The 13646-nt window shown below is 37.8% G+C and overlaps 1 protein-coding gene across 1 annotated transcript in view; it reads left to right on the top strand.

The window, feature by feature from the left end:
- Nucleotides 1–876: 876 nt before the first annotated feature.
- The window catches only part of KLHL7 (kelch-like family member 7), a gene marked incomplete at its 3' end in the record, with an annotated part of 18017 nt that continues 5247 nt past the window's right edge, over nucleotides 877–13646 (top strand). The window contains exons 1-6 of the mRNA XM_009705446.1: nucleotides 877–973; nucleotides 1930–2023; nucleotides 3227–3351; nucleotides 5179–5354; nucleotides 8084–8258; nucleotides 9693–9835. Of these exons, the coding sequence (XP_009703748.1) occupies nucleotides 895–973; nucleotides 1930–2023; nucleotides 3227–3351; nucleotides 5179–5354; nucleotides 8084–8258; nucleotides 9693–9835 (792 nt within the window). The remainder of the gene's footprint in view (nucleotides 974–1929; nucleotides 2024–3226; nucleotides 3352–5178; nucleotides 5355–8083; nucleotides 8259–9692; nucleotides 9836–13646) is intronic.

Genomic DNA, 13646 nt, shown 5'->3' with positions numbered 1-13646 from the left:
TTGGGGAAGCAGTGCTGCTCAGTTTTTCCTTCTTAATAAAGAGGATGTTATAATCAACTGTAGTATGGTGTGCATTTATTTCATTCAATATGTTCTTAGAAAGGATACCATTTGAGCATCTATTCAAATTATGTGGTTTTACCCCAATTCCTTACTTTCCTTTCGTATCTCCTGACAAGTTTTATAAGTTCTGTCACTTTCCTTTCTCCTTCTAGTGCATGACAGTTCACACATAGGGAAGAAAAAACTAACTGCTTACATACAAATAGCAAACAAATGAGAAATAAAAATACTTTTTTTTTTTTTTGTCTGGAAGTTAGTTAGTTGCTCATCAGGTGTGACCCGTCAAACCCTTCCATTGAAGTAGTATTTTGAGGATACCTTTTTCTTAAAAATGTTCCGTTGAATGCTTTGAACTTGTTCATCACTTTCACGCCGGTTGGGCAATATGATGGTAGTCTTCAGGTACAAGGTTCCTATGAGATTTTTTGGAAAATCAGCAGCTGAGTAGAAAAGAGAGCCGCTAATGGATGAAAAGAGTGTAATATAAATGCAGCCCCTGCTAGGTGCTGCAGAGCCTACGTTATTGGAGGCTGATGCAAATGCCACAGGAAGAACTTTAATCGGAGTTCATATGTTATTTGTGATTATCCTTACAGTACAGGTTCATGGGTAAACTGAACTTTGCTAGTGCTCCAGGTTACTGAACTTAGACTGTCAGAAAAATCTTTTTGTTACAGAGTACTCTTGAGTTGTGTGGATTAAGAAAAGAAATGAATTTCCATAAGCTGTTTTTAAAGAAATATTGTTGAACGATTTTAAAAAATGCTGATATTTGCCTTTTTTGTTTGTTTTTTTCCTCTGATTTAGAAAACTCTGTGTGATGTCATTCTTATGGTTCAAGAAAGAAAGATTCCAGCTCACCGTGTTGTGCTTGCGTCAGCCAGTCATTTTTTTAACTTGATGTTTACTAGTAAGTCTTTTCAAAATTGATTGATTATAAGCTTTGGTGATGATATCCTGTTAGACTTGTGGCTGACAAGCTGTTTATTTTATGAAAGTGATTCAGGGATAAGTCTAAGTGAAGATTTCCTCATTTTGTGTCCATCTTCCATTCATCTCTGTTCACTCTTCCCCTCATTTTCCCTTTAATGCTCTTTTGATCACGTCAAGTGTTACTTCATACGTAAGCTCTCTTATTAATTGGGGCCCATACACTGTATTAGAGTTGTTTTTCTCTTCCCTTAACCTGAAAATTGGGAATTTTTACTCCCATGACAGAATTTGTCTGCCCCATTGCTTCCTACCATTAGGTACTTCCACATATAAAATGAGCTTTCAGAAGTGTAAATGTTCTTGCATTTATGCTATCTTTACAAATTCAGTTATGTAGTATCTATCTTACTTTTGTATGCCTTACCCATGAATTGTAAATTTACTGTGCTATAAAAACACACGTTAAAGCTGAGTAGAAGTAAAATAATGGTGCCTTCCAATGGTCACCTTGTAACCGTCTGTGGGCAAACCTTACAGTGCTGTGTTTTGATGTGGGGAAGCTCCAAGCTATCTCTCTTGTTGTCAGCTTGAATATGGAAATAGCTTTTGACAGGGCAGCATGCATTTCCTCGTTTTGGTGATGCTAACTTGGCAGTCTGCACTGCAGTCAACAGCATCTATGATCTTTTCTGTTTAATACAGTTTATCATAATTTACATAATACAAGCATGTACATACACCAGGTTTTTTGTTTGTCCCACTGCCTCCTTTCTTTGTTAACTTGCATTAGTAATGCTGGGTAAATAGCAATCAACTGTGTGCAGTTTTTCGCAGGTTCCCACTTTGTGTAATCACTTTATTTTCTACTGTTTGCAAAATGTACAATAACTAGAGTGGCTTATTGATGTAATTTGTCTTTTAATCTATTTGCAGCAAATATGCTTGAATCAAAGTCCTTTGAAGTGGAGCTAAAAGATGCAGAACCTGACATTATTGAACAGCTCGTGGAGTTTGCTTATACTGCAAGGTAGTTTTGTTATTTAAAGCTGACAGTTTTTCTAGGAAGCCTGCCAATTGTAAATGATAAAATCTTAAAATAATGTTTCTATGATTCATCAGTTTTGTTACCATTACAATTCTTTACTTTTTTTAAAGCCTGATGTGACTAGACCACCTATCTTTCTTCCCTTTTCCTTTCTATTTAATCAGTAGGAAGCCCTACAGACCAAAGAGAGCGGTAGTTGTCTCCACAAAGCAATTCAAAGCACTTAAAGCTTTTGACTTCAGTGTTGGAATCAAATGGTATTTCCCATTGTTCTGAAATTGGCGCCCTTATTGATATCAGCAGAGTTTCCCTTTATGGCCTTGGTAGCTATCGCACAGAACCATTTCCAGGAGTTCATACCTTCATCTCAGGATAGGCAGGGTGGATAACTGTTCTGTGAACAGCATTTCCCTTCTATCTCATGTTGTCCATGTGTTTGGTGGTTGTTGTTTTGGGGTTTTTTTTTGTTTTTTGTTTTTTTTAAACAGAGCTTGTGCAGATGACTAGGATTGTAAACAGCACTACTTAATCAGCTCTCGTGACTGATGGATGGCAGGCCTTTCATCTTTGTATTAATGGGATTAACTCTCCTTAGGAAGGCTTTCTCCTTTCTTTGAGAGGAATCATCTTCTATATTTCACCAGTGGTGACAGACAGTCAGTGTCAGTACCCCAGCCATATGGTTGCCTCCCCTGGTGCCCAGGTCCTTGTCTGTGGGACCTGTGCCTTCTCTTGAAGCATTGCCAAACTAGTGGTTCTGCTTGTGCGCTCTGGGAAAATCAGCCAGAGCAGTCTTGACAATGAGTTTAGATAGATTTTGTTGGTGCCTGCTTGGGAGTAGGAGACTGTCAGGAAAAAAGGTTCTGTTCATTTTCTGTTTTGTGAAGGTGGCTAATCACACAAGTCAAAGCAATAGTATGGGGCTGCAGAGGGCCTGTATTAAAGTCTTATTCTTCAGAGTCCAGGACTGGTTACTCTTTGTCCTTCTTCAGTAAAGCAGAACAATGAAAGCAGTTTGGAAAATTCATAAAGGGAGGTTGTGTCTTCAGACTGTGTGTGAAAGATTCTTGGGTAAATAGCAGGGAAATAACTTTGCCATTTATGTGAAATGGTGCAAGTTGCTTTTTTTACTACAACGAAGTAGGTAATATTAGTGATGCTAATTTTACACCTTCTGTTTTGCAGAATCTCAGTTAACAGCAACAATGTCCAGTCTTTACTAGATGCAGCAAACCAATATCAGATTGAACCTGTGAAAAAAATGTGTGTGGACTTTTTAAAAGAACAAGTTGATGCTTCCAATTGTCTTGGTAAGAGAAATACAGACTTAAATTTACTGTTTATTTTTCAACTTTGCTGTTCCTGAAAAATAGATAGTATTGTCTACAAGACAGTAATATTTGGCTAAATCCAGGCATGTAAAACTAAGTTTGCTCTAAATCTGAACTTTTGTCCCTTGCCATATACAAAACAATCTGGCAGTTGTCTTGCCAGTATCAGGGTCCACTGACTGTGCTAGATCTCATCCCAGCTTGGCAGCACCCTGGAGCTTCTTGTTTGTTAGAGAACCTCAACTGTTTAGTAAGGTGGAGCTTTGAGTTATTGTTACTGTACCTGGAGACAGAGTTTGACAGAGTTGTAATTTCTACAAAACTACTGTATCTTCTAGAAGTATGAACAGGATAAGTTTAGGTTACTTTTGGTTTTCGTTGCTCTTCATTTTGACTGAAATCCATGAATGTCATCTGGGCAGGTTTGGTATTTATTATATTCTGGAGCCCTAATGTGAACTTTGTGTTACAGAAAAGGTAAACAACAAGTAGAACTAAATGCATTTTCATGCTTAAGATTTGATGGACTTTATTTAAACAGAGATTAAAGAGAAACTTGTTTATAGGGTTTCTTACTGACATTGTCATGTAATTCTCCTAGTAACATCTCAGTCATGTTATAGATGTTTATAATATCAATAGAAATGTTTTGCAGAGTATCTGAATTACAATGATTCAACTGATGCTTTGGTCCAGTACAGCTGTGGCTCTGAAACAACTGCTGGAAGAAAGACATTACCTTCTAAGGAAAATGCCACTTATGCTTGCTTTGAGGCATATTCCCTCTTCTGTGGTTTTTGTTAATGAAAAAATTAATTATGGTCTCTAATACTTGCATACTTTATTGCTAATTTGTAGCAAAAAGGGAGATAGAGATTAAATCAATTTTTCCTCAAGGCATTGTTTACAAGTTGAAATGTGTTCTGTGCAGACTCGTAGGCAAGTCCACAGTTAATTTTTAAAAAAGTGTATTTGAAAGAAACCATGACTTATTTTGAATCTCTGGAAATTTTGTCAGGAGGTCATACACTTGGATTTTATCCTTCTAGTTTGCATTTTACTACTTAGAGCAGCACAGGCTAGTTGCAGCTCATGGGTTGATGAGTTGCTTCTGCCCCACTTGCCTTCTCTTCCATAGAAGGAGGATGAAGACAGTAGCATGACGAGCAAAAGTTGCTGCTGAAAAGCTCTGTGCTTATCTGGTTTCTAATGGGAAGGTTGGAAGCAGCGCTTCTCGGTAGCAGTTGCTATTTATATCTTTATGCCTACCTTCAATCCTTGCAGCAGCATCAACTTGACTTTATGTTGGTCTGCAGCTGACTCTGCTACCTGTATAGAAAAGTCTCAGATCACTGTGACTCTTGAGGGAAATTGGGCTTGGTTGGTGACTGCTGCTGCGTGAGCAGGTCAGGGGAGGTCATAAAACCTGGATCCAGTTTCTCAAGCTGTTCTGGTTAGACTTTGTTATTGTGATATGGCTCAGACCTGGTTAATATACTGTTACCTGCTTCATAACGGGGAAAGAAGCAGTGCTGGAGTGATCGTTAATACAGCAAGTGCTGCAGGTCTGACTCTCCAATTAGTTCGGTAGGGACAAAGATCAGCAGCTTGTGCTTATCTTAACTCATCTGCAACTCAAGATAAACTATGACAGCATGTATTTTAAAGAAAAAAGTGCAGTAATAAATATTAAACTGAGGTTGCAAGTATCACTGAAATCAAGTAATTTTATTCTATTTTTAATGTATTAAAGATGATTGTAATTTAAGTTTGGAAGGGTTTTATTTCTTAATTTTTCTTTCATAGGTATAAGTGTGTTAGCAGAATGCCTAGACTGTCCGGAACTGAAAGCCACTGCAGATGACTTTATTCATCAGCATTTCACTGAAGTTTACAAGACAGATGAGTTTCTTCAGCTTGATGTTAAGCGTGTGACACACCTCTTGAACCAAGATACGTTGACCGTGAGGGCAGAAGACCAGGTGAGATCCCTGTTTCATACCAGCTAAGAGCATTGAACTTCACTGTCTTTTTTTCCTAATCAAGAACTGGTTTAAAGTATCTCACTTCTGATGTTCCTACAGTATATGATGCACATAGTGCTTGCTAAACTGTAGAATAAAAGGTGCATCCTGGCTTGGTCAAAACCAAATATTAATGAATATCCACATTTCAAGTGTGGTTATTATATGTGTTGTTTCAGCAAACTAGGCAGAAAGAAGTCGTAAAGGGAGTCAGCAAAATAGTTTCCTTTATCAAGATAGCTATAGGGCTTCTGATTCCATAGTATGTGAGCTGAATTAAGTTTGGTGTATTATAGCAGTTCCTCCTAGATTGGGGCTCGTGTGCTACTGGTGAAAGTGAACTACTTCAAAGTGGTAAGTAAAATGCACCTTAGTGGCTGCACGTCTCCAACTGAGCGTGGTCTCAGCCCATTTCAGAGAGGGGTTGCTTCTGATGGAAGCATATGCATGCACAAGTTACGCTTGGGAAGCTGAGGGATTTGGAAGCAAGATGAACAAAACACTGAAAGCTAGATGCATTGACAGTGATGGATTAATGGAAGGCCATTGTTTAGGGAGTGGACACAAAAAAGCTTAAGTGGCTGAAAGGAGCCTAGAGTTTCACTCAATTAAAAGTTGTAACCTGTGGTAGAAACGAGATTCACAGCTGTGCCATTTGGAAAGCTTGATTCGTCTTATAGCACAGCCCTGAATGCTTGTTTGCCAGCTTGTGCTTCCTGCTGCAGGAAAACAGGAAGAGTATAGGTGTCTGCACCGCAACCCAAAGAGGTGATTGCAGGATGGTTGTAGCTGCTGGGTACTTCTTATAGATTCTCAGTCAAATCTGTTGAAAACAAACTGAAATCATGCCTTTCTAGCTGTGCTGTTCTGATGGTTGAACTAGGTAATTTAAGCTTGTTTGGGTATGTTGTCATGAGTTGGCTCATACCTTTGAAGTGCAACAGAGAGATCTCATAGCCAAGATGGTATGTGTATCCGCTAAGATAGAAATGGATGTTTTCCTGACTGTGAAGTTCAGCTTTCACAGAATTAATGTGTTTTCTTCAGTGTATCTGTTGCAGTAAAAAGCTTCAATGAAAATAAGAATTACTAAGAGTGGGGGATAATCTCAGGTGATTGAATATGATAGTTGGCTGGTTACAAGTATAAATATGAGTTCTGTCACAGTTCAGCATTCTTGCCACGTGCTGGGAAGAGTTCAGGTCACAGGATAACATTTTCAAAGCTGGAAGTGTTGTTTGGCTTGCAGCCAAAATGACACTTTGGAATTTACGTTCTTGAAGTTCTGTTGGTAAGGTAGGATGGCATGCTTTAACTTGGCAGCAGTGGTAGCAATTTTGTGTAGGCAGCATGGCATCATTAAAATTCCTTTAGAAAAGTGGCAGCGTGCAGTATGAAACTGCTGAAGTTTGCCAGTGATACTATAGGAATCTTATTTCTCAGGAGTGCTCTAGAAAGTTGACATTATACTCGTAAGTTTTGTATGGGCGTAAAGCATATTTACATTTAGCAAAAGGAAGGTAGCTTTAGTTACTATCTGTTCTGTTTGTCCTGTATGCAAGTAATGTTTCTGTTGATGAAGGAATACAATGTTCCTGTCCCAGTAATTCTGTTGAATTTCCTTAGCTGATGGAATTAAGCCTTAAATATTTTTTATATTTCTTTACTCTCCTTTGCTCCCTGGTCATTTTGCAGAATTATAGTTGAGGTGGTTTAGCAGTCCTTCTGAATAACTCTAATTCTGCTATTAAATGTCTGTTATATCTCAGTCACTCACCGCTGATGACTGATGAGTTTCAGCTACAGGAGTAGGTATTGACTGTGCTATCACTTGTAATGAAGTTAGTGCTGACTCTGAAGTGGCAGCATGGTAGATAAGCTTGCTATGTCTGAGAGCAGCATGGAAGTAGCTTAGTACATAGGTAATACTGGATTTTTGTTTCATTCCTTCCTGACCCAGAGGACAATCATAAATAGAGCAGATTCCTTGGTTACCTTCCCTGTTCTGTCCTCTCCGCTCCCTTAGAAAACCCATTATCTTTTCCTGTAAAGAGGGGACAGAGAGGAGGTTCTCCGAGTAGTAGATTTACAGTAGTCTGCACCTAATAACTTTTATTTAAATGGTCCCCTAAGACACAACAATAGCAATATATTGGGATCCCCAACACTATGATTTGGTAACAGAAGCAGTTTGTCAGCTCAGGAGACTGTATTAAGTAGAAGCATTTCAACGTTTCTGGTGAAGTATTACCTGTGTTACGGCATGAAACTCAAAGCATATCAGACTTAACCTGGTATAGAGGTTACCCACTTAAATGAATTATGGATTCATGCCTCCTGTTTGGAGGAGAGAAAAAAGTTAAATAGCAGTAGTAGTGGGTTTTGTTTGGTTTTTGTAAGTTTGTAGATGGGTTTTATTCTATGGTTGTGCATTTGTTTTACTCCATGTCCGAGCATTGTCTTTTTTGGGGTGTGGTTGGTTGTCTTGGTGGTGGTTGTTTTTTGGTTTGTTTCTTTCTTTTCTTTTCTTTTTTTGGAAGATGGTGATGGATCCCCACCTACTGAAATGTGAGTATAAGTTAACCTCCAACAGGCGGAAGAATCAATTTGGAGCATTAGGGTTTAGTTATTTGTCTTACTGTGTGGTGATGTACCTTATCCTTTTCTTTCCTTCTCTTTTGTTTAAGGTTTATGATGCAGCAGTCAGATGGCTGAAGTATGATGAGCCAAATCGCCAGCCGTACATGGTTGATATTCTTGCTAAAGTCCGATTTCCTCTTATATCAAAGAACTTCTTAAGTAAAACAGTTCAGGCTGAACCACTTATTCAGGATAACCCAGAATGCCTTAAAATGGTGATCAGTAAGTTGACCTCTAGCTGAAATTTTTACTGTTCTGTATAACTAAAAAAAATGCTGTGGAATTTTTGAAAATTGTTTGCTTTAAAATGCTCTAACAACACTTTCACATTAAATTAATCTGACTGTGTTCCCTCTAGGATGCTGTTGAAGTTGGATTAGCAGATTATCATGTAAATAAAACCCAGCTTATGTAACAGAGTGTGACTTTCATTTCTTTTCTCCTAGTAAATGACATGAACTCCATGACAAGTAATGGAATGGAGATATTGTCGATAAGTCGTTAGGGTAATTGGAAGTGTTAGTGTGCCTCTGGGACAGGCTAGTAACTAGTATTGTTCATGTCTGTATGTGAATTAATAAAAAATATTTTATGTCAAAAATTTGAGTATTATAAAGCTTCCCTAAGCAAGTTAGAATGTTAAGCATATGTTGCGCTATTTTTATCTCTAACATATACTGACCGTTGAGCCTACAGACAGTTGCATTCTGAAGGTGCAAATGAGATAGGGAGCAAGGTTCCTTTTTGTTTTTAGACACTATTTGTGAAATTTTGTCATGTAAGAAAGAAAAACCTAGATGTTGATAAATCTTCTGGAAAGAAATTTTTTCATTTCAGTAGCAGTTAACTAGTTGGCTTCATTTTAGTGTAGACCTAAAAAATGGTATGCAACTGTCTTCCTTCAGTCTCAATGAGCAAGATTCAAATTAACCTATATGTTGGTAAGTATTTGCTGACCATCAACATCTCAGTCATACTTCTTGTGTGACATGGAGTTGGGTGCATTGTTTAAGAAACAAGGATCTTCGTTTGTCTGGTTTTAGTGACTTGTAAGGTCACTAATATTTTTGCATTCTTCGGAATGTTTCTTAGGAGAATGCTTATTTTATACCAATTGGAACTAATATTTTGCATTGTCAAGCCAGGAACAAAAGTGAGGGGTTTTCATGAGGTACAATGTGCTAGAGATGCCTGCCTTATTAATCAGAAATTGGGGAGTGAGGAGGTGGGCATGGTTGACTCCTCATTGCATTCAAGTCCCTTCTTTTACTGTTAGTGTTGTCCTCTTTAGGCTCCCAGTTCTGCCATTCCTTTTCTTTGGGTTTGTTTCCTTTTGCCTCTTTCAATGTGACAAACTTAGTTGCCTGTTAATAGTGGCTAAATGAGCTGATGGGTCAGTTGGTATATAACATGAGTCTGTATCCATGTCCTGTTTTCACATGGAGCAGGCAATTTGAAATAGGGTGTAAATCTGGATGTATACTTCCATCCTCGTGTGCTGCTGTGCATTCTTCCCTTTTAAATCAAAGCTGTATAGGTGTAATGTAGAAACTTGGTTTCCCCTTTCTCCCTCCCTTCTCCCACCATCCCTGCCTCTGAAACATCCCTTTTCATGTCTGAGCTACACTGGATCTGCAACAGTTGTCTTCCTTCCAGGTGGGATGCGATACCATCTGCTTTCCCCAGAAGACAGAGAAGAGTTAGTGGAAGGTACACGGCCAAGAAGAAAAAAACATGATTATCGCATTGCTTTGTTTGGAGGCTCACAGCCCCAGTCCTGCAGATATTTTAATCCAAAGGTAATCGTTACCTCAGAATGCATTAAGATTCACTGTTTGTAATCTTATGTGCTTTATTCTCTGATGATATTAACTAAGACATAATCATCTACAAATTGGTATTAGGAAGGATGTATTCCCTGCCTCTTGGGTATACTCTTGGAAGAGTATGGTTAATTAGGTATTTTCAAATCTGTGTACCTAGATGTAGTACTTCATTTTGAATAGAATGATTATGTGTTTGTTTATTGGTAATATTAGTTATGGAGTTCTGATAAATCTATTTGAGTTGAGATTTGATTGGTATGTGCATCCCACAGCTGGAAATAAATAAAAGGTCATGGAAACATCAAGCAGTTGGTTAGGAATTTGTGAAAGTCTGTATGCATGTGCATGCACGTATGCGTTCAAAGAATAACTCAGAGCAATTTCTTCTTAGCACAAGTTAAATTATTGGCTTGTATGTTAGTGTAGAACCCAGTTTTAGAGTGCAGGGTGGTTTTTCAGTGCAGTTATTATAAATATGCAACCACTTCTAAATCCCAATGGTTCACAATTTTGTTTATTCTTTGAGTATATAAGGAGAAGAATTGGGAGCCACATATTATGCAAATGAAAAAGAATGAGTTTCTACAACAAACTTAGAGATAGCCAATTTAGAGCAAGCAAGCAAGTTTTGCCTGAAACTTGTTTCCTGAATAAAATCAAGTCACAGGAATGGTGTATATTTCACCTATGCAGACTAGATGGTCCAGAAATACCAGCTGCATGAAGAAGGATTATCTGTACTATGTTTTACCAGGCAAGCACATGCAGTTACACAGAAGAAAGTTGCCACATAAGCATCAGGGCTTTCTAAGTTATGAGATAACATACATGTAATATTGTGTTGCAGAAATTCTGGTTGTTCTAACTTGGCATATTAAATGCTTGTTATAATTTCAAACAGTTTTATGTGTTATCTGTGTGAACTTTTATAGTCAATGTGAGCCCTGTCAAATCTAATTCAGAATGGATGAGCCCTTGGGATGTGTTTTGAAATCATCATTCACATTCCCTTATGTAAGATAAAATTGAAGCCACTTTCTTCGAGCACCACTGAAGTCTGGGGAGAAAAAAAACTACCAGCTTTGCTGACTTAGAGACATTTAATGTGTATCTTTGGGAATTCCAAATTCCTAAGTAACGACCACCTTTTTCCTTCATACACGTGCTCAAGTAAGATAAGCAGTACTCTGACTGGGGGCGAGGAGGTGAGGGGCACAGAACAGACCATTCCTTCCTTTCCAAGGTCTGAGTTGGGGAAGCCTTTGATCAGGGCATTCATCCTTTTCAAGCTGTTACTTGGTTTTGGCATTTCAACAAATTGTAATTCACCCAGTAGGCTCTGACCTTTCTTTTATTAGAAGGAAATCAGATCAAAGTTTCTTTCTCCTAATCTCCAGTTACTTATGTTGGAACAAAGTTAATTTTAGGCAGGATGGAAACTAGCTTTGAGACTTACTGTCCCAGTCATCAATTGGCAATGGTATTATCAGCATTGCATGCATGCGGTCTCTTTACCAACCTAACTGATAGGTTAAATTCCGTAAGTGCCTAATGTCAATGGTGATCAGAACACAAAAGATGGGGGTTGATGCTTCATCACTCTTTATAAACTAATATAACCCCCCTCTAGTTGTCAGCATATATTTTCTGAAAATTTAATCTTGTTTTAAAAATAATAATTTCAGTGCATGCTGAGTGGGAGTGACAGGCAAAGACTTACAACTAAAAGGAAAACTATGTATGTAGTTAGGTGATCTTCAGTCAGACCTAAACTATAATAATACAAAGAAATCTTTTGTGGACAAAAAGTCTACCTACACATAAAACATAGGATAAAATAGCTTTTTTTTTTTTAGACTATTTGTCCAGGCATAACACCAACAAAAGAATTGAGTTTGGAAGAAGCTTTGCATAACTGCCTCTTGCTCAAGCTTTATGACCTTGCATGTGGATTAATGGGGGGGAGGGGGGCAAGGCAGGGAAGGAAAAGGAAAAAAGTGGGTAATTGGAGGTCTTGATTCTAACAAGCACGTCTTCCTTGAATGTTTTCCTAGTGCTTGTATGCTTTCTTGAGTATTCTTAGCTAGCCTGTCATGTCTTGTTGAATAGCTTTTACTTGATTAGTTTCCAACTCTAAGCTATTTAAAGGTCCTTTTCTGGATGTTTTGCTTGAGTATCTGAGTTTGATCTTTAATTAACTGTGACAGTAGCTGCTTAAATGCAACAAAGCAAGGATCCAGAACCCCTGTTGAATTAGCATCATGTGCATGCAAAATAATTGCGGGATGTAAGGCTCAAATGCTGCAAAGACTGTATCATGTTCAACTCACTTTAGTCTCATCAAAAGATGATGGGAGTGTCACAGAGCAGAGAATTAAGCTTGCGTATGTACTTTTACAAGGTTAGGACCTTGGGAAAGAATTGAAATTTTTTTTGTTGTCTGTTGAACTGATTGAATAGTGACCTAGTCCTTCAGTTTTGATTTTAATTAAATTCAATAATTGAATTAAATTCTTATGTCAGTTAAAGAAACAGTTCAAAACAAAGGTTATGTCTTTCCTGAAAATATTTTCTCAGTTATCAGTGATACACATTTCAATAATTCTAACAGTATAAACTAGTTCAAAAAATTTTAACTTTCACTGATTGCTTTGCATGCGAAATTAGTCTCTATTGTTGATCTTAATTTCCTTGTTGTCAAAAAGGGTTCTTTAAATAAGAATGGATTGGATACTGTGTGTTATTTGAGACTGTTAGCAGTATTACTTTAAGTATATTTGTTGTCTTTGTTGCACTGTAACTGATATTTCTATTGATGCATGTACTTCATCAAGAGAGCAAAATGATGCAACAGGATAGATGCAGACGGGCAAAAAACTTGTGGAGCAATCTGGCACTATTTTGAGTAGAGATGTTTGTTTTCAGGATACTACTAGAAGTCCTTGATGTCCTATTAATGGTGGTGGGAAGCATTTTCCACAGAATATTTTTTAAAAGCTGCTGCTTCCCCCCCAAGTTGGGAATAAAATGGTTCTTGTTTTATGAATTCTTTATAAAAATTTATACATGACTTTATGGGATTTTGAGGCAGCAATATGCTTATTCTTTTGAAATTGCTGTCTGTAGTGACCAGAAATGGCTGGAAGTTTTAACTTTTTAACAGTGCAGAATCCAGCAATGGCAAGGAAAAAGTAACAGATGCCTGGCAATGCTATTTCTTGATGATTAAGGGAACCAGCATTAGCTTTTATGAGGAGATAGAGCTGTAGTTAATAAGGTATTAGTGGGGAGGTTGTCCATGTTATTGGTTTCCCTGACAAGCTTGGAAGAGGAGGTATCAACTGAAAATGAGGGGAAAGTCTTAAAAGGAGGTACTTCTTCATATGACCCATAATTACACTTGCCATTCCTGTCACAGGGTCTTGTGGCTGCTAGCAGTTCAGATAGTTTTTAATAAGTAATTAAATAAATTCATGAAAGAGAAAAAAGCCTTTCAAAAACTATTAAATACAAAGGTACAGCTTCTGCCTCTGGTGTCCTGCATCACAATTTCTTGAAAACAAAGATCAGCAGGGAAAGTGTCAGCATATACCTATCTTGGTCTTTCTTTTCCTACTCAGCCCCCGAGAAATGCAGTTTACCACTGCCTAGGGCTGTGTAGATCTTCACTGTGGCATAAAGCAACTCTTCTGCTAATTCTTACGTGTGTAAAATGCATAAATTGAAATCAGTTCTATGTGGTGCAGACTACCACTGAAGAGCATTACAAGAGAATGACCTGAAT

This window comes from Cariama cristata, unplaced genomic scaffold (genome assembly GCF_000690535.1).
Source record: "Cariama cristata isolate BGI_N322 unplaced genomic scaffold, ASM69053v1 scaffold41148, whole genome shotgun sequence".
In the NCBI taxonomy this organism is placed as follows: Eukaryota; Metazoa; Chordata; class Aves; order Cariamiformes; family Cariamidae; genus Cariama; species Cariama cristata.
Note: the sequence above shows the minus strand (reverse complement) of the source record. Positions and strands in the feature narration are given on the sequence as shown.